Source organism: Gracilinanus agilis, chromosome 2 (genome assembly GCF_016433145.1).
Source record: "Gracilinanus agilis isolate LMUSP501 chromosome 2, AgileGrace, whole genome shotgun sequence".
Classification (NCBI taxonomy): domain Eukaryota; kingdom Metazoa; phylum Chordata; class Mammalia; order Didelphimorphia; family Didelphidae; genus Gracilinanus; species Gracilinanus agilis.
Genome location: NC_058131.1, coordinates 284412224 through 284433415, shown reverse-complemented (window position 1 = coordinate 284433415; position 21192 = coordinate 284412224). Strand labels below are relative to the sequence as shown.

Here is a 21192-nt window from a genome sequence, read left to right as displayed (position 1 = left end):
GGAAGTGGGAGGGGCTGCAGAACCCGTACCCTCTAGACCCGTCTCCCCAGCCCCAGGGCTAGCCCCTCCCCTCCCGTCGCTCCTCCCCGGGCCCCGCCCCCAGCCTCCCCCTTTCTTCTAGCCTTGGTTCCCCCCCTTTCTTGGAGCTTGAGTCAGCCCCCAGCCTGGCTCGGCTCTCCGAGCCCTGGGGGCCGACGCTGCTCCCTTGCCCGCTTTGCCATGTCCCCGCCGCCCTCTTCTTTCCTCCTCCTGCTGCTCCTGCTACTCGGAGGTAGCCCGGCCCGGGGGACCCCTGAGCCCCCGCTCCCAGCCGTGGTCATCGCCGTGCTGGCTCGAAACGCCGGATACTCCCTCCCGCACTATCTTGGGGCTCTGGAGCGTCTGGACTACCCTCGGGCCCGCCTTGCCCTCTGGTGAGAGACCTCAGGGAGCCTCCCTGCCCCCAGCTCACTGGAACCCTCCTTTCGCTCTCCCCCACAGTCTGTTTTGCCAGGATACTGCCCATGGCGGGAGAGGGAGAAGGACCACCTCTCTGCGCCCAATCCCCTGTCCCGGAGATTCCTCAGACTCGAGGGCTCCCCACCATTTCCCTTTTCCCACCCCAATAGGGACTGGGCCCCTAGACCCTGGGCCTGAGCTGAGGGTTGGCCTTTGGGTCCCCCCCTCCCCCCATCTTCTTGGCTTTTCCCAAAAATCTGGGAATTTTCTCCTTCAGCCTCACCCCTTTCTTTTCTTTCTCACTTTCCCTGGCTTTCCCTACTTACCTATTACCCCTTCCTTTATGTCCTTCCATCCACCCTCCTGGCTCCAAGCTCTAGCCTCTTTTCCCTAACAAGTATCTCCATTCTCTTCTTCTCATCCCAACCTTATTTGCTCTCTCAGGACCTGTGGTTTGATCTGGTGGAGAGGAGTGTGTACAGCTGGCTGCTTGTTCAGTGTCTTGTCCTTCCCCAGCTGGACTTGGTTAGGCTTGTGGAGGAGAAAGGGGTTACTCTGAAGCCAGGGGATAATCTCAAGTGGCTGGCATCTTCAGCCCTAATAGGACCCCATTCCTTTCCCTCTGAGACTCGTCCCTTCTCTCATGGAGAATTCCACCCCATTTCCACAAGATCTCTTAGAGTCTGGGAGCTTATCAAATCAGAAGCTCTTCTCTTCTCATACACCTTTCCCTTTGGGGGGTGACAGGGGAATTCCTGCCCTCATCTCAAAGACCTGAGTAAAAAGAAGGAAATGAAAGGGTTAAGGGTATCCCACTTGGGACCTGTCAGTTTCTCAGGCTCCCCCATAGGGTGTTTTCTATCCTGGACCCTGAAGCAGGCTAAAAAGGGTAGCGGAGGACACACCCTGGAGCCCAGAAGGCCTCCTTCATCTCTGGAAACCAATAAGGGGACCAGACTTGTTAGGGAGAGAGAGCTGGATTGTCCTGGGTGGAGTGACTGACTCCCCCCCCTTTAACCTTCAGCCCTTGGCTAGTGAGGGGTGGTGTGGGCTGGTGACCAAATGAGGTCTCCCACAATTCCCACAATTTTGGAGACTAGGAGTTGGTCCCCACCCCTAGCTGAGAATGACACGTTGTGTGCTCTCATCTCTTAGTTCTTTAAAGGGCCAGGAACATTTAAAACTGGAGATTCTGTTTAGATTTGCTCCCTTCTCCCCTATTCCTAATGGCACCCTTGACTTAACATGGTGCATCTATTGTTAATTGCTTAGAACGACTTAGTCCTCCTTCACAGTGAGTTTGTGACAGGAGATCAATGGGAGTGGTCGTACTCCCCGTGTTATAGATCTGGAGTCTGTGACTGGGAGAGTAATTTGTTGAAGGTTACCACTAAATCAAGGGCAGGGTCCTGATCAGAGCTCAGCCTCAGTCTCACAGTTTAAGAGTCTCTCCCCTGCTTCCCAGCTCCCTAACTCCCACTCCTTGAACTCTTGGCAATCTTTCACTGAGCATGAGGTCAACTTGAACTATTTCTCCATCAACCAATTCTCATTGGGGCTCAGTTTCCTCATTTGCAAAATGAGGATTCTCTGTATGTACGTCCTCCTCCCCCTACACAAGCAATTTTGTTAGCTCAGAAGGCCTGACCTCAGAACCATAACTTGCAATTTTTGTGCCCAGGATAAACAGCCTAAAACTGACTTTCAAGGGAAGGGATTAAAGAGAGGAGGCAGAGGCTCTGGAGGCATCATGAAGGGGTTGCTGCAGAGGCCACTCTGGGGATGGAGTTAGGACCAAATCAGGGAGGAGCTAGTTTAAGGGTGCCTTTAGAGGGGCAAGTCAGCATCTGGTGGTTTCCTAATGTGTTTTATGTTTGTCACCTACAATAACCAGCATAGCTTCTCCAAGTTATTAAACTTTTAGGAAACTATATATCCTTCCTCCCAGAAAGCTAACCCATGTAACAAAAAAGAAAAAAAGTCCAACAAAGCCAACCGAAATATCACGAAAACTTGATGTTCTATATAGCATTCCACCTCCACAGCCCTGCTACCTCTGCAAACCAGGGAAAAAGGTACCTTTTGCTATCTTTCCTTCATGGCAAAACATGGATGTTATCATTTTGTAGCATTCAGTTCTGACTGGTGTTCTTTCTGCATACATCACATATATTGTCTTCCCTTATGCTTACTTTACTTTCCATCAGTTAATCCTCAACTTTTCATGGTCACTAATTACTTTATTAGGGGGCAGTAAGCTGGATTTTTGCAATGCTGTTGAAGGATTGAAAGCTTGGCCTGTGCTCTTGGGCAAAGTGCCTGTGACCTTGCCTTAGTTAGGACTCTTTGGAGGATACTGACCTTGCCCTTAGAGTTCAGGGTGGGGATGTAACTGGACAGGTCTGGGACAGAATGTGGGGTTCAGACCCCAGATGAGGACCTCGGTCACTGTTCAGTCTCCCCTACTGAGCCAACTCTACACCAGTGCCCAGGTCACAGATGATTTAGAGTTGCCCCGTCCTCATTATTGTTCTGACTGCAGGTGTGCCACCGACCATAATGTAGACAACACAACAGAGATACTTCAGGAGTGGCTGGCTGCTGTGGGCAAGGAATATGCTGAAGTGGTATGGCGCCCTGAAGGAGAACCAAGGTGGGATCATGGGTTCATTCAAATCAATTGAATTCAACACGCATTTAGCACATACTGTATATAAACACTGTGCTAGGATAGGAATACACAGACAAAAATGAAATTGTGGCACCTGCCCTCCCAGAGCTTACATTTTACTGGGAGATACAACTGGTAATCAGATAAGAAACAGCAAAATAATTTAGACAGAGAGACAGAGACAGACAAACAGAAAGAAAGAGCCACAGGGAGACAAGACAGACATAGACAGAGAGAGAAAGACAAGGTCATGGGGGAGCACTCCCAACTGGGAAAGCCAGAAAGGGACTATTCCAGTGATGGCAAACTTATGGCACAGGTGCCAAAGATGGCACACAGAGAGTTCTCTGTAGGCCAGGGGTCAGCAATGTATGGCTCTCGAGCCATATCTGGCTCTTTTGAGGGCCAGATATGGCTCTTTCTGCAGGAGCCATAAAGTCAATTTTTTTTTCAGGTGCTGTTACAGGAGTGTGCACTGTGAGCACTGTACAGCTCTCATGAAATTACATTTTTTTTTGAAATTACATTTTTTAAAAATGCGGCATTTATGGCTCTCACAGCCAAAAAGTTTGCTGACCCCTGCTGTAGGCACTCAGCCTCACTTTCCATCCCCCCACCCCCCAGATTTCATTACTAGAAAGGCAGAGGCCTCAGGTGGGGCTGCTCCCTTCCCTGTCTCTACACTTGTTGTGCTTGACGACATTTTTCACATGGCCTGCCCCTTTACTCAGCAGCCAATCAGAGCGCATAGGCGGTAAGGTGGGTGGCTCACAGGTGACAGAGCTGGAGGGGAGCAGAGTGCTCAGGACCACTCCTCTCTCTCTCTCTATACTTGCTGAGGACATTCCTCACTTCCCCCACCCCTCCTCCCTCCCCTGTGTGGAATAAAGGGGGGCACACCCAGCACTCAGTGCAGGGGAGGGCACATGGTCTCTGGGAGAGACAGACACAGCACTCAGTCTAGGGGATGAAGTAGGGGCGGGGCCTAGCATTCGGTCTCTAAAAGGTTCACCATCACTGGCCTATACTATACTGAGGAACTTATTGGCCCAGTCCAGCATGGCCCTGTGGGTTGGGGCTTCACCTGAGCTGAGACACGAAGAAAGCTCAGGAGTCTAGGAGGCAGATGTGAGAAGGGTTCCAGGGAGGAGGAGCAAACATGTGTGAAGGTGCAGAGCAGGGGGATGGAATATCAAGTCTGAGGAAAATGCCAAGTCTAGGGAACAGCAAATGTAGCATGTGTGAAGAAAATAATATGGAATAAAATTGAAAAGGTAAGGTAGAGACAAGGGGAGGAGTGTAAGAGAAATGTCTAGTTCACAGAAAGGCTCTGAGGGCTCTTCCTGGATCTAGCCTTCTCTAAGCTAGAAGCTAAGCTATAGAAGCAGCTGGGCCATAAACTGTGTCAGCTTTTACAAAAATATAAGTTGTGAAGTTTGGTTTTGGCATTTCCAGCCTCAATTCTGGGTCTTTCCCCAACTCCATTTAGCTCCGTTGTGTAAAAAAAGTTTCCTTATGTCAAGCTTGTGGTCCACTAAGAAGCTTGAGTCATTTCCCCATGAAATTTAGTTTACTTACCTCTCTCTAGTTAGTGTCCTAGCTTTCTCCTTTTTCTTCCTCTGAAATGGATTGGTTTGATGATCTCCAAGTCTTCTTCTAGGTATGATATTCTAAGTTTCTTCTTGTTTATATTACCTGGGGCCTGCAATTGTTAAGGAGACAATAGTGTTGAGTGTATTCAATTTATTCTATAAAGCTGGTAGTATTGGATAGTGGGCTAGTCTTAAACATTTGGGGATTGTGTGCTTTTTTTTTTTTTTAAACTCATTTTCAGACTTAGAATTGCTACTAAGTATGGAGCTAGAAGAATGGCAAAGACTAGGCAATTGGAGTTAAGTGACTTGCCCAGGATCACACAGCTAGGACGAGTCTAAAGCCAGATTTGAACTCAGAAATTTATAGTTTTGAACTCAGAAAATTATAATCTCCAGGCCTGACTCTCTATCCACTGAGCTACCTAGTTCCCCCCTTACTTAACTTTTTATCTTAACAGGCCCTTAGCACAAAACTGTTTATGTAGTAGGCAATATATGATGAATGAATTATCTCTCCTTCCCAAAACCTAGTGCATGAAAGGGCATACATGACAGGCTCCAATTAATTAATTTATTCTAAATTACTAATGATTGCTATAGAGTAAAGCAAGTCTCTTATATTGGAATTTTAATAGAACTCAGTCTCAAACTAAAGAGATAGGAAAGGAACTCTCTTGCTCAAGGTCATACATAGTTGGTTGTTGGTTGGGAAAATTAGAATTTTAGAACCCAGCTCTCTGGACTCCCAGGCCAGTTACCCCAAAGGGTAGGTGAGACCCTTTCCCCTGAAACACTGTTCTGGTTTCTGATCTTTGACCTGCTCTGATCTTTGGTACAGGTTGTACCCAGATGAAGAGAGTCCCAAACAGTGGACCAAGGAACGTCACCAGTTCCTCATGGAGCTAAAACAAGAAGCCCTGGACTTTGCCCGGGCTTGGGGGGCTGACTACATCCTGGTAAGAGTCTCAGACCATCACCTCTCCTGGTTCTTTGGCCTACAGAATTTCAGGGAGGCTCCTCACCTCCGCTGGGCTAGATCCTGGATCCAGGCACTCCATAGGTTCCCCCAAATCAGGATCTGCATCGACTCTGGACCCCAGAGTAACTTGTAGGGACACTCCTCAGCTGACCCTTGCTAGGGATTGAGCACTGATCTGTGAGTGGCCGGTGACTAATCCTTTATCATCCACCCTCAGTTTGCAGACACCGACAACATCCTAACCAACAACCAAACCTTGAAGTTCCTGATTGGGGAGGGTCTGCCAGTGGTGGCCCCTATGCTGGACTCCCAGACTTACTACTCCAACTTCTGGTGTGGAATCACCCCCCAGGTGAGATCCTGGATGGTTAGAACCTAATCTGTTTTGAGATTCAAGGAGCAAGCAAAGTCTTAACCTGATTTAAATGGAGTTGGGTATTGAGCCTGGAGTAACTTCTTCCTAGAAAATATCTAGCCCTAATGGTAAGGGTGGCTGGTGTGGAGGTTTGGCATCGGATTGTGTGTGGGAGTGGGGTTGGGGGGCTGGAGGAGATAGGGGCCTGGTGACTCTCCAATAGTCGTAGTCTCTTTTGCCCCACCTCAGGGCTATTACCGGCGTACAGCAGATTACTTCCCTACCAAGAATCGGCAGCGTCAAGGCTGTTTCCGAGTGCCCATGGTACACTCCACCTTTCTGCTGGCCCTTCAGGGTGAGGGCGTTGACCAACTGGCCTTCTATCCCCCTCATCCCAACTATACGTGGCCCTTTGATGACATTATTGTCTTTGCCTACTCTTGCCAGGCTGCGGGTGAGTGGTCTCAAGTTGGATTTGGAATCATGAAATTACAGACCTACAGAATTTTAGATCTAGAAGAGAACCTGGAACACAGTATCAGAGCTAGAAAGGACCTAGAACAACGTATTAGAACTGGAAGAGAACAGGGAACTTAAAGTGTGAGAGCTGGAAGGAGCCCTAAAATATAGAGCTAGAAGGGACTTTAGACCATAACATGTTAGCACATAGATTCAGAGAGCCAGGTCTGGAGACAGGAGATCTGGGTTCAAATTTGGCCTCAGATACTTCCTAGCTATGTGACCCTGAGCAAAGTCACTTAACCCCCATTACCTAGCCAATACCATTCTCCTGCCTTGGAAACCAATACTTAGTTTCAATTCTAAGATAAAGGTAAGGATTTAAAAAACAACAACAACTGAAAAACATATATTCCATGTATTTATAGAAAGGTGGGGTCATAAAAGAAGTTTGAGATCTTCCCTGGGAGGAAAGCAGATGAAGCAGCCCAGGATGGGATGATCCTTTCTTTTTGCTAGAGAGGTTGCCACTGGGAAGGAGACTTCATTAAAGGGTGGGTAGAGCTCAAGAAGAGAGAAACCTTTGGTGCTTTGAGATCCTTTCTCTTCCCCTTTACTTTGCTTCATTCCTTCAGGTGTTTCAGCCCACATTTGCAACCAGCATCGTTTTGGGTATATGAATGTTCCAGTCAAATCACACCAGGGGCTGGAAGATGAGAAGATCAACTTTATCCATCTGATTTTGGAGGCTCTGGGTACGTGTTGGGCCATGGCAGGCAGCACCTTCTCTTCCTTAGAAGGCTTCAGTGACAATCTCTTTCCCTCCACATACATCCGTGCTTTGTCTCTCTTCTTACCTTCCCTGGATTTTAGTCGCAGCCCTTTTTCGGTCTCCATGTGTTCTTGGCCTTGTTATAGGTCTCAGGATTATAGGATAGTAGTTTTAGCCTTAGAAGGGAATCTCAGGGGTCATTATTTCTAAGTCCCCCCATTTTACAGATAAAGAAATTGAAACTCAGAGGGTTTAAATTACTTGTCCATGGTAGCTGGCCCTCCACTGGTAGCTCTATCATAATACCTCAGACCTTCTAATCCAAGGCCTCCGAACTCTGTTCTCCTTTACTTCCAACAGCTCCAAAGCCCTGGGCCCCGCTGCCAGCGTCACTCAGTGGCCTAGCAAGCACCAAGGGCTGTCAGAATTGGAAGAGTCTTAGAGCTTATGCTCATCCCCTCATTTTACAGCTGTGGAAAGGGAGACCCTGGCAAGAGGAAATGATGCTCCAAAGGCCATGTAGCTAATTTCATGGCAGAACCCAAACCAGAGACCAGACTTGCTGTTGCCCAATTCTGAACTTTATCTGCAGTGGAAGATAGGATGATGGGTCCCTAACTTTCCCTTGGAGTTCTTCCTCCCTGGATCTTAAGTTTCCTGGGTCCCAGATAGGACCCTACTTTGCTGCTAACTTCCCCAGTTATAAAATAACAGGGTTGGATTAAATGATGGCTAAGATCCCTTTTAACTTTAATATCCTATGGTATATGGAATTGGGGAGAAGGTGTTGAAGAGGCTGAGAGCCAGAAGGAACTAGGCTAAGTTCATAACCAGATTCTGGGGGTAAATCTTTCTATGACAGTGGATGGCCCTCCTATGCAGCCTTCAGCCCATGTGTTCCTGCCCCCGAAAAGGCCCAACAAAATGGGGTTTGATGAGGTATGTGTCCTGGAGGTTCCAGATCATGGAGGGAGGGGCTTGGATGAATCTCCTTCCTTGAACCCTCTATTCTGCCTTCTTGAGTATGTTTGTAGACCAATGTAGATTAGATTAGATTGTAAGCTTCTTGAGGGCAAGGACTATCTTTTGCCTGTTTTTGTATTTCCAGCACTTAGCAATGTTTTGGGTTAATTAATTTTGAGATATTGAAGATGTATGAGAGAGAGAGAGATGATGCCTACTAATTCTATTTTCTAAGGTTTTTGTCATCAGTCTAGCCCGTCGGCCTGAACGTCGACAACGAATGCTGAGCTCCCTGTGGGAGATGGAGATCGCCGGGCAAGTACTGGAAGCTGTGGATGGCAGGTGAGGACCCCTGGGTCCTGAGCTGACCTGACGGGGATCCAGAAAAAGGGGCATAAGTGACCCCTGAATCCCTAATGAAAGGGGAGGGGGGAAATCTATTTCAGATGTGAAGACTCAGATGGGTGTATAGGGAGAGTATGATTTGAAATCCAAGCCAGTTCCCATCCACATCTCCTTCCAGTGCACTCAACAGCAGCACCATCAAAAGCCTGGGTGTGGACCTTCTCCCCGGCTACTATGACCCCTACTCGGGCCGCACGCTGACCAAGGGCGAGGTGGGCTGCTTCCTCAGCCACTACTCCATCTGGGAGGAGGTGAGCATATAGGCCCTGGGTAAATCAAGGCAGGGAGAAGTGTGCATTTCAACTTTACCAGTGTTGACTGAACACACAAGCAGTGCCCTTTTCTCCAGTCATAAGGCGGACATCTATCTCTCTCACTTCCTTTGATATTTCCTCCCCCCTGGCCTTCTCTAGGCTCTGGCCCCAGCAGCCAGCCAGCCAGCCTCTCATGGGTTTTCCAATCTCTCTGTCTCCCTGTCCACAGATTAGCTCCTCCAAAACTATCCTTTGACTCTTCTGCTCTCTCCAATGACCATCCCAGCTCCCCTTCCCAGCCACTTTTCAAAGAAGTAGTCCCTGTGAAATGTTTCTGTGCCTTCCCTAACTGACCCAGCCCCATTCCTTGCAATCAGGCTTCTGACCCTATTTTTTATTTCTTTTTAAAATCCCGACTTTCTGTCTTAGAATCAATGCTGTATATTAGTTCCAGGGCAGAAGAACAGTAGAGGCTAGGCAATAGGGGCTAAATAACTTGCCCAGGGTCACACAGCTAGGAAGTGTCTGGGGTCATATTTGAACCCAGGACCTCCCATCTCTAGACCTGATTCTCTAACCACTGAGACACCTGGATGTCCCTGTTCCCATTTCTTTACAGAAATTGCTCTCTCTGTAGTCACCAATAGCTGTAGCAACCTCAGTTTCTTTAGCCTCTTTTTTTTTTAAACTCCATCTTAGAATCAGTATGGGAGGCAGAGGAACAGTAAGGCTGGGCAATGGGGGTCAAGTGACTTGCCCAGGGTCACACAGCTGGGAAGTATCTAAGGTCAAATTTGAATGCAGGACTTTCCATCTCTAGGCCTGGCTCTCTATCCACTGAGTCACCCAGCTGCCCCTACACTAAAACTTTTGGGATACTTCATATCCTTACAGTTTCTAGAGGGAAGGAACCTCATCTTAATGAAACTTCGAACCCTTGGGGCCTATGCTAATAGAAAACTGCCTGGCCCTATGCCAGGGATGGAAGACAGCACAAAAAAAGACTTAAGGTGGGGTCCCCACCTCGCGAAATTTATTATCTAGTAGCAGAGCTAAGAAATGGACAAACTAGGGAGAATGCACTAAGTTTAGGAGAAATGGGATTAGTGCTTTAAAGGTTTCAGAGAAGGAAGAGATTGTGTCCTGTCTGGGAGGATCGATGAAGGCTTCCTAGAGGAGGTGGCATTTGAATTAGTCTACTGGAGTAAGAATAGGGGAGTCACGGATGTAAAACCAAGTGGAACTGCTCATTGGCTATGGGGGTGGGGTGGGAGAAGGAGAGAGAAAGAACATGAATCATATAACCATGGAAAAATATTCTAAATTAATTAATTAAATAAAAGAAATTTTAAGACAAAAAAATAGAATAGGGGAGTCACAGAACCCTGAAGGCAGTGCTTTTAGGGGAATGAATGTAGAGGTGATGAAGATGCAAGTTAAACTGGGGGGAGCTGAAGGTGGATCCCCTCCTACCCTGTGCCTACAGATGGTCACTCGGGGCCTGGAAAGGGTTGTGGTGTTTGAGGATGATGTCCGCTTCGAGGCCGGCTTCAGGAGGCGACTGGAGCGGCTGATGGAGGAGGTGGCCCAGGAGCAGCTGCAGTGGGACCTGATGTAAATGATGGGGAGGGGTGCTGCGGCCCCCTTAGGACCTATGCTAGCAGAAAACTACCTAGGCCCGTGGAACAAGTCCCTTTAATGAGCCGGGGCCCTTTCTGTCCAGGCAGGCCTCTGAGCTTGCCCTGGATGGAGCTGGCAAGACTGAGCCAGTCTGGGAGGTGATGCTGGGGTGGGTGGGGGAGCTCTGTGATTCTCAGGCCTTCTCTCTCTCCCTCTAGTTACCTGGGGCGCAAGCAAGTTACCTGGGAGGAGGAGCCGGCTGTGGAAGGGGTGCGCCACCTCGTGGTGGCCAACTACTCCTACTGGACTCTGGCCTATGCTCTGTCTCTAAGTGGGGCTGGGAAACTGCTGGCTGCCCAGCCTCTGGGCAAGATGCTTCCTGTGGATGAGTTCCTGCCCATCATGTATGACCGGCACCCAAAGTAAGGCTTGGGATTGGGGGCTGGGGTGGAGATGGGGCGAATACCCTTCGCCCTGGGGCTCTGCGAGCTCCAATTGGTTGGCTTTTCCCTCCTGGGTTCAGGCCAGGGGCCTCACTCACACCAGGCTTCCCGGCCACCTCTTCCCTGCAGTGAAGACTACAAGGAGCACTTCTCCCCACGAGACCTGAGGGCCTTTGCTGTGAGGCCCCTGCTGGCTTTTCCCACCCACTATGCGGGGGATGCTCAGTGGCTGAGCGACACAGAGACGTCCACCATCTGGGATGATGACACTCGGGCCACTGGTTGGAGTGGCTCTCGAAAGACCCTTAGGGACCCGAGGCTGGACAGGGTGGGCAGCAGTGGACACAGTTTCCATTCCACTTCTCACGATGAGCTCTAGCTGAGGGGTAAGCAAGCCCCGTGAAGAAGGAGGGAGGGAGGAAGGGAGGGAGAGAGAAGACCTTGGGAGCATCTTCATCCTTCGGTCCTCAGGCCAAGACCCTCTTGCCTTCTAGGACGTCAAGGTTATGTAGGTGACCCTTTTCTTGTCTTTGTTTCACCTTCCTCTGTCTTTGTTTCTCTGTTTTTGTCTCTCTGGTTCTATATTCTCTCTCTCTCTGTCTTTCTCTCTGTCTCTCTCTATCTCTCTCTCTGTCTTTGTCTCTGTCTCTTTTTCTTTTGGTTTCTCCTTACTCTCTCCCTCCCATCTCTCAGGGTTGACTGTGGATCAATGAGTGAGCCTCCACAAGCAGAGGAAACACAAAGGTCTCTAGCCAGGAGCCAGGAGCAGCTGGAAGAAATCACGGCTTCCTTCCCTAGGTCCAGGGGAGAGAGATCGTTGCTGTTCCTTTTGGTGTTTCCTTTCCTATGTCAAGACCAGGGCCATTGCCACTGTGATTCCCCACTTCCCTTTCCCAGAACCACTCCTGCTCCCCACCGAGGTGCTAGGGCCAGCGAGCTGCTAGCCAGCCGCCTGCTCTTTTCGACAGAAGGTAGATGGGAACGGAGGCCCAGAGAATCTCTCTCTTAAGGTCACACCCATACACCCACACCACTTTAGCCTCAATGCTCAAGGATCTTCCCCAATGAGTGTAAGGAGAGGCAAAACCCTGGGATTCTGGGCTGACTTGCTAGAGCTTAGAGCTATCCCCTTTCCCTCTCTCACGCCGTCCCCTATGCCTCTTCCTCTGAAGAGAGAGCTGAGGAAAGGAATGGGATTTGGAAATCTCCCAGGCTGAGGAGGCTACAGAAGAAACAAAGACTAGGAGCCTGAGGTTGGCAACTAAGCTCCCCACTACCACTGGGCAGCAGGATAGAACATTGGCGAATGGACACCATAACCCTGGATCAGCAGTAGCAAGGCTGAATGGCCCCTTTTCAGGTATCTGATTTTACCAGCACCTGGGAAACCCTCTCCACCTCCTTTCTTCAGCTCCTTCCGGAGGCCATTGCCGACAGAGGACAAGTTAGGTGCCTAAAAGGGCCCAATCCCAAGAAAGACAGAAGGATCCAGCCCAGACCTTGCAATAAATAAATGTTCGCACTTTACACTTTGCCTCTACCTTGTCACGTGTCTGATGTTTGGTTCTAAAGGAAGAGTAATGATGGTTAACTTCCTTTAACAGATGAAGAACTCGGGGTGCATTGAAGTCATGGTCCCCTAGTGAATCAGTAGCAAAGTTGGAACTAGAACTCAGGTATCCTGATCCTTTATTTTAGATTCTTTTCTCTTAAAATAAAACAAATAAATAAATAATTTAGAATATTTGTCCATGATTACATGATTCATGTTCTTTCCCTTCTCTCCTCCTTCCCCTCTTCTGGGGAATCCACAAGCAGTTCCACTGGGTTTTACATGTGTCATTGTTCAAAACTAGCCTCTTTTCATACGTCAAACTAGCCATTTGTGCAGACAGTTCTAGCTTAGCTAGGGCCCAAGATAAGGCAGTCCTTGCCCTTGGGGAGGTTACAGGCTGTGTGGGTATCATTGCAGCAGCTCAGAAACTTCCTCGCTCAGCAGCCCTTCCCACAGTTGCTTTTTAAAACTTGGGGAAATATCATTTGTATATCCAGCCAAAGAGGGAGAAAAGGAGGCAAGGGAAGGTCTCTGGCACCATCTAATAGTGTTGGGCATATACAATACCTTTGGCTTCTGAAAGGCCAATGAGACTCTTGGGATGCTGGAGCAGGAAGGTAGCCTGGAAGCCACTGGTCCAACCCCCTTGCTATATGGAGAAAGGAAATTGAGGCCAGGAGAAAGGAAGGCATTTGCCCAATGTCAGACATCAAGGCAGTAGCAAAGTGGAACACAGGATTTTTTTTTTTTTTGCTAATCCAGAAATAGGCAGCATGAACACCCCAGCCTGAGCCCCAAATCCTCTGAAAAGTGGTTGTGTGACTGTCTAAGGGGGAAAAGCCCTCCTGCTCTGATCCAACCAGCTCTGCAGAGGAAAGACTTAAACACCAAGAGAGAAGGAGGAGAGGAACCCAGATCCAAGGCCGGCACCATAGCTAGCCAAAAAGAGCCCCCTCTGAGATAAGCTGTGGTGGGTGACTCCCCGCAATGCCTGAGAGACTCAGATTCAGTCATGAAGGACTCGACAGACCTCCTACATATCCACAATATGTCAGATGCTGCTCTATAATTTACGGGTGGGAAGGGGCAGGCTGAGTTAGTGCCCAGAGAGGTCCTGAATGAGAGATCTTATAAATAGGACCAGTATCTGATATGCATCATCTGTATCACAGCTGCCCAGGGCAGCTCACGTAACCTAAATCCAGAGATCTCCACTCTCTACCCCACTTACTGCATCTCTCCAAGAGTCAAAAACCTTGGAGGAGATCTCTGGGACATAATTCTGTCTTCTAAAAGGGTAGCTAGGACACACTCCTTTGGGGAAGGGAACAAAGCTGCTGCTTCTCTGTGATGATGTTTGATATTGCAGCCTGGAGTTAGCTAACAGTCATATTCATATAAACTCAAACACCAAAAAAGAGCATTTCTTTTATCTTTTTTTTTAATCTGGCAAAAATTAATTAATTAAGAATAGTTTTCCATGGTTACAAGATTCATGTTCTTTCCCTCCCTTCCCTTCAACCCCCTCCCATAGCTGACACGCAATTCCACTGGGTTTAACATGTGTCATTGATCAAGATTTATTTCCATATTATTGATATTTGTGCTAGGGTGATCGTTTAGAGTCTACATCCCCAATCATATCCCCATCAACCCATGTGATCAAGCATTTGTTTTTCTTCTGTGTTTCTACTCCCACAGTTCTTCCTTTAATAGTTTTTAAAAGTATATAATTCTACATTCCTTTTAAAACAGTACCAATTGCCTGTGCTTCTTTTTGAACTTCTTTCTATGCATTTAAAAAAATTTCAATGGCCTTTTGTTTGCATTGTTATTATTAACCCATCCACCCAATTAATACAGCAAAGGAAAAAAACAACCTTTTAACCAGCACACTTAAGCAACACAAATACTCATGTTGGCAATGTCCAAAAATGTGTCTCTTTCTCTATCTCGAGTCCATCACCTCTTGGTCAAGAGGTAGGTAATATGTTCCATCATTTGTCTTCGAGAATTAAGATGGTTGGTAATTGCATTGATTAGAGTTTTTTAAGTCTTTCAAAGTTATTTTTCTTTATAATTTTGTTGTCCTTCATCATAAGTAAATGAGAGAAGCATAGAACAAATTAACTGCAAGATCTAAAAGTAGGGGAAGAGTTCACGACCAAACAAGAGATAGAGAGGTAGAAGGTAAAAGAAACTATTCTGATTACAATAAAATTTAAAAGTTTAGATTGAAAAATTGTAATTTAACAATTATTTTTGTTTAACAAAATCAGTGCAACTAAAATGAGAAGAGAAGCAGGAAATTGGGGGAAGGGGAATATTTGCATTAAGTTTCTCTGATAAAGGTCTTATTTCTAAGATATATAGTAAACTGTCAAATTTATGAGAATAAGAGCCATTCTCCAAATGAAAAATGGTCAAGGGATATAAATAGGCAATTTTCAGCAGAAGAAATCAAAGCTATCAATAGCACATACAAAATGCTTTAAATTGCGAGCAAGTAGAAACATGTAAATTAAAACAACCAAGGGGGCAACTGAGTAGCTAAGTAGATGGAGAGCCCGACCTAGAGACTGGAGGTCCTGGTTGAAATCTGGCCTCAGACACTTCCTACTGTGAGGTCCTGTACTTAACTTCCATTTCCTAACCCTTACTGCTCTTCTGCCTTGGAACCAATACACGGTATTGATACCAATATTGGCTAAAGTGACAAAAATGGAAAATAATACATGCTATAGGAGATAAAGAAAACTTGTGATTTAACAGAGCTATAAGCTAGTCTAACGTTCTAGAAAACAATCTGAAACTATGCCCAAAAAGTTATTAAATGTTACATACTCTTTAACCCAGGAATACTCTTACTAAGGTTATACTCAAAGGGAAGGATTTATATACATAAATATAGCAACTTTTTTTTGTGGTAGTAAAGAACTAGAAATGGAGGGGAAGCATATCATTTGGGGAATGGCTAAATAAGTTATGGAAGTGTTAGAATTCTATTGCGCTATAAGAAATGATGAAGGAGATGGTTCCAGAAAAACCTGGAAAGGATTGAATGAACTGGTACAAATCGAAATAAACTGAACCAGAACAATTTATAAAAATAACAATATTGTAAAGATAATAAACTTTAACAGAATTAGGGACTCTGATCAGTACAACTGACCAAACATTAATTCATCGAGAATTGCTTGTATTATAATGTCCAGGCTTTTTTCTTGATCATGGCTTTCAGGTAATCTAATAATTCTCAAATGGTCTCTCCGGGATCTATTTTCCAGGTCAGTTGAATTTACCCCTTACAGTTGTTTTCTTCAATAGGATATTTCATGTTTTTCTCTGTGTTTTTTTCATTCCTTTGATTCTGCTTTATTTTTCTTGATTTCTCATAAAATCATTAGTTTCTAGTTGTTAAATTCTGACTTTTATGGTCTAATTTTTCTCTGTTTTTGGTTCTCATTTTTCTATTGACCCATTTCTTCTTGCATTGCTTTTGTTTTTCTTCCCCACTTTTCCTCTGCCTCTCTTAATTGGTTTTTGAAGTCTTTTTTGAGCTCTTCCAGAATCTGTGTCCAATTTGTATTTTTCTTTTGGACTTTGCATGTGTTTGCTTTGCTTTCATTGCCCCCTTCTGTGTCTGTATCTTGCTCTTTGTCTCCACAAAATGTCTTTAGAACTAGGTGCTTTTTTTGTTGTTTGTTTGTTTGTTTTACCTTTTTGTAGTTAGGCTCTGTTCTCTGGGAGGTTAGGGCACCTTTTTAAACTTCAGTCCTTCCTTGATACTGTCCTTAGCTTATTTTCTGGATTTCTGTCAGTTTTAGTCCTTCTAAGAAGGTATGATGGCCCAAGGACTGGGAGATCTCAGGACCTCCTCCCTCTGCTGATTCAATTATCCTTTGAGATGCTGATAGTTTAAGGACTTGCCTCAGGTTTGGGTGTAAGCTTTTGATCTCAATCTGAACTTGATCAGGACAGGGGCTGCTCAAATTCTAGCTTAGGCTTAGGCACAAGTTTTTGGTCTCACTGTGTACTTGATCCAATCAGGCACACAGTTGATTGCCCTGTCCTGAGCTCCATCCTGAGCCCCTGGCAAAAAGATCTGAACCCCTCCTTAGGTGAACCAACTACTCCCAGCTGGAATCAATGTCCTCATCATAGGCCCAAACTAGCTCTCCTCCTGGCTTCCTCTGAGCCCACACAGATCAGCCCACTTCAGCACAGACTGCCCTGGGTTGGGATTCCAGACTTCACCACAGGTTTGAAACCTCAAGGGATATGGGTTGGCTTGGACCTCTATTTGCCCTGGCAGGATCTCAGGATCTGAATGTTGGCTTGGACTCAGGTTCTGAAGCTGAAACAGCAGATATGGGGTGGGGGTATTTGGCTTGCTTTTGGTTTGCTCTTCACTCCTTGCTATAGTCTTGCTGATTGTGCTCCCCTCTCACCCTAGTGACCCAGATGTTCTCTGCCTACCTTTTAAGTCTTTCTTTTTCTTGAAAGTTGAATCTCTCTGTCTTCTTGTTGGTTCTTTCACTCCTGTATTCATTTTGTGGCATTCTTTTAATATTGATTGGAGACCTTGAACTTCTCTGCTCTACTTTGCCATCTTGGCTCCACCCCCAAAACACCCCAAGCAAGAATTCAAAGAACTCATGATGAAATATGCTATCCACCTCCAGATAGCTTATGGATTCAATACAGATTGAAGGATATTTTCTTTTTTTTTTCTTCCTTTATGGATATGGCTAATGTGGGAATTTGTTTTGAATAATTATACAGATTTGTAATGGGGTTTGTTTTTCTTTCCTTCTCAATGGGTAAGGAGGATTGAGGGAATGAATCTGGAACTGAAAATAAAATAGATCTAAAAAAGAGTAAAAAAATCTTTCTTATAAGGGGTGATTCTCAGGAAAGGGAAGGGAGAGATTTGTGTAGAAAATTAAATCATTCAGTAACAAAAGATCAATAAAATTTTATTTTAAAAAACAATTTTGTTGTATTTATATAAATTGTTCTCCCAGTTCTGCTCACTTTATTCACTGTATAAATTCATTGCATCAGTTCATACAAGCCTGGCTTCTCTGCAATTGCATTTTCTTTATCTTAAAATGTTTAAAAATATTTTTTATCTATTTTGTTAAATATTTCCCAATTGCATTAAAATTTTTTTAATATTCATTTTTTAAAATCTGAGTTTCAAATTCTCCCTCCCTCCTGCCTTTTCCTCAACCTTTAAGACAAGAAATATGACATCAATTACACATGTGAAGTCATGGAAAACATATTTCCATATTATCCATGTTGCAAAAGAAAATACACACACACACACACATATACACACACACACACACAAAACAAGAAAAATAAGGAGAGTAAAAAAAGTGTGCTTCAATGTGCACTGAGAATTCACCAGTTCTCTCTCTGGAGATGGATAATATTGTTTATTATCATGGGTCCTCTGGAAATGTTCTTCTGGTTCTGCTCACATCACTCTGCATCAGTTCATATAAGACTTCCCAGGTTTGTCTGAAATTACCTTTCATTTCTTAGAAAGCAACACTATTTCATTTCATTCATATACCACAGTTTGTACACAATTCTCCAGTTGATGGGCACCTTCTTCTAGTTCTTTGCTTTTCTTTTTTCACCCTTGATTCTCTCTTCAGAATCAAGAAGTGTGTTTTGCTTGCAACTATTTCTTTTTTCTTTTTCTTTTCTTTTTTTTTCTCTTTTTCTTTCTCTTAACTTTCTTTTAACCACCCCTCCTCGCCCCTCCTTGTTTGCCTGTTGATTTTGATGTATTTCTACAGCAAATTGTCTGCGTGTCTATATTCAATCCTCTTTTATCCATTTCAGAAATTTGTTCCATTTCAGGTCCATCTGATCTTTGCTTCCCCTGCCCTTTCTCTTTCTTCATATTTGTATATTCTTCTCCCACACTTCAGTTATGAGAAATAGCAAGTTTCATCACCTTCTTTCTCTTTCTCACACTTGTGTATTCATTTTCCCCTCCCTTCTCTTGAGAATTAAGAATAAAACCAATCATATAAGCAGAACTGGAAGAACATTGTACACAGTAACAGCAATTATTGTATAATGATCATCTGTGAAAGACTTAGCTACTCTCAGCAATGCAATTATCTGGAACAATTTTGAAGGACTTATGACAAAGAATGACATCCATCCATCCAGAAAGAGAACTGCTGGAGTCAGTTGCAGAACAAACTAGACTATCTTCCACATTAGTTCATTTACAGTTTTATTTTAGGGTTTTGTTTTTATATGAGTATTCTCTTACAACAATGATTAATATGGAAGTGTGTTTTGTATAATAATACATGTATAAACCAGATCAAATTGCTTACCATTTCTGGGATGGAGGAAGGAAGAGAAGAAGGGAAGCAATTTGGATCTTAAAATTTTGGAAAACATATGTTGAAAATTATTACATGTTATTAGGAAAATAAAATGTCTGAATGAAAAAAGAATAAAATCAATCCACCTCGGGTTTTTTATTTTTCTTCTTTACCTCTCTCAATTTTCTTCAAAGACATTAAAATTCTAGATGGACATTTATTTCTTTTACTAATTAGAATGCTAGCACTACGTCATCACAAACCCTTCTAATTGCTCAAATAAATTAATTTTTCTTGACTGGTATTTGTATTTCAAAGTTCCTACTTCAGGCTCTTGTTTCATCAAAAATGTCTGATCAGGGAAAAGGGAAAAGAATCTATAAACCCCAAAATATTTATAGCTTCTCTTCTTGTGGTGGCAAAAAACTGGAATCCGAGGAGATGCTCATCGATTGGGGAATGGATAAATAAATTGTGGTATATAATTGCAGTGGAATATTACTGCACCATAAAAAACTATGAGCAGGCTAATTAAAAAAAAAACTTGTAAAGACTTACATGGCAATGAACAGCAAAATGAGAATATCAGGTATAGATTTAATACTTTTTAAATTTTTATTTTTATTATCATGTAAAACATTTCTGTATATGGTCATTGTTGTGAAAACACACTCATACATAACCAAAATCATCAAATAAACCCCTAAATACACTGATGTGAAAGGTGACTCCACCAATTCTTTCTCTGGAGGTGGAAAGCATTCCCATCATAGGTCTTTCAGGATTGTCCCACATCATTACATTGCTGAGAGGAGCCAAGTTTTCACAGTTGTTCATGCAGATTTAATAATTGAAAATAACTTGTGAATGTCACTTCCAGAGAATGAACTGAAAAATGGAAATAGGAAAGATATAATCTCTACATACATATCTGTTTGCTGGATGATGCCTTCTATGAGGCAGGGAGGGGAGGGAGGAGCTGAGATACCTGTAAATAAATTTTTTTAATTTAAAAAAATGTTTGAAAGTCCTGTATTCAATTTATTCATTCATTCAATTATTTATTTTAGTAAACCCTTACCTTCCATCTTGGAGTCAATACTGTGTATTGTCTCCAAGACGGAAGAGTGGTAAGGGTTAGGCAATGAGAGTTAAGTGACTTGCCCAGGGTCACACAGCTAGGAAGTGTCTAAGGCCAGATTTGAACCCAGGACCTCCCATCTCTAGGCCTGACTCTCAATCCATTGAATTACCCAGCTGCCCCCACTGTATACAGTTTAAGTTACAAACTTATTAAGCCTATGCTATGTACCAAATATGGTGTTAATCACTGGGAATATGAAGAGTCCCTGCTCTCAAGAATCTCAAAGTCTAATGGGGAAACAACATTCAAATAATTAAATACAAATCAGATACATACAGGATAAATTGAAGCTAATCTCAAAGGGAAGTCATAAAGATTGAGAGATGGGGAAAAGTTTTTTTTTTACAAAAGGGAGGATTTTACCTGAGACTTAAAGTAAGCTAGAAGATAGACAGGAGAAAGGAGAGAATTCCAGGTATGGGAGACAGCCAGTAAAAATGCCCAAAGTTGGGCAATGGAGTGGTGTGGGCAAACAGTGCTAAGGCATCCAGTCCCATTGGTCTGTAGAATATGTGGAAGGGAGTAAGGTAGAAAAGGGCCGGGGTATGAAAACCCTTTAAGGCCAAACTGAAGGTTTAAAATTTGATCCCAAAATCCAATGGTGTTTATTGAATAGGATTCTGACATGATCAAATCTGTGCTTTAAGAAGCTCAGTCTGACTTATGGGAAAGAATGCTATCCACATTAAGAGAAAGAACTTTGGGGGTAGAAATGCAAAAGCAAAACAAATGACATCACTTATCACAAACACACACACACACACATATATATATATATATATATATATATATATACAGGGATGTGATTTGGAGTTTAGACTTTAAAAGATTGCTCTATAGCAAAAATGAATAATTATGGAAATAGGTGTCAAGTGATAACAGTTGTACAACCAGTGGAATTGCTTGTCAGCTCTGGGAGGGGAGAGGGAAAAGGGAAGGGAAAGAAAATGAATCATGTAAACATGGAAAATATTTAAAAATAAAAATTAGCTAAAAAAGAAGAAGCTCAGTCTGACAGCTAAGTGGGAAAGACTTGTGGCAGGGAGACCAATCAGAAGCCTACTGCAACAGGCAGGAGGTGATGGCTAGAGTATATGAGATGCTTTAGATGGGAGAGGTTGCAAAGGTAGATTTGACAGAACTTAGTAACAGATTGAATTTGGGTGGGGTAGAAGAG

At 44.3% G+C, this 21192-nt stretch overlaps 1 protein-coding gene across 1 annotated transcript; it reads left to right on the top strand.

Annotated features, from left to right (window-relative positions):
• The first annotated feature begins 219 nt into the window (after positions 1–219).
• CERCAM (cerebral endothelial cell adhesion molecule) lies at positions 220–12578 on the top strand. Its single transcript, XM_044661349.1, has 13 exons — positions 220–413; positions 2981–3091; positions 5543–5660; positions 5901–6035; positions 6288–6492; positions 7133–7252; positions 8132–8208; positions 8468–8574; positions 8756–8888; positions 10378–10505; positions 10730–10933; positions 11084–11340; positions 11648–12578. The coding sequence occupies exons 1-12, from the start codon at positions 220–222 to the stop codon at positions 11331–11333; spliced, it is 1782 nt and encodes a 593-aa protein (XP_044517284.1). The 3' UTR covers positions 11334–11340; positions 11648–12578.
• The last annotated feature ends 8614 nt before the right edge of the window (positions 12579–21192 follow it).

Coding starts and splice junctions, on each gene's coding strand:
- CERCAM (XM_044661349.1), top strand. CDS start 220: ATGTCCCCGCCGCCCTCTTCTTTCCTCCTCCTGCTGCTCCTGCTACTC. Junction 6,036..6,287: donor GGTGTGGAATCACCCCCCAG/GTGAGATCCTGG, acceptor GCCCCACCTCAG/GGCTATTACCGGCGTACAGC. Junction 6,493..7,132: donor CTACTCTTGCCAGGCTGCGG/GTGAGTGGTCTC, acceptor TCATTCCTTCAG/GTGTTTCAGCCCACATTTGC.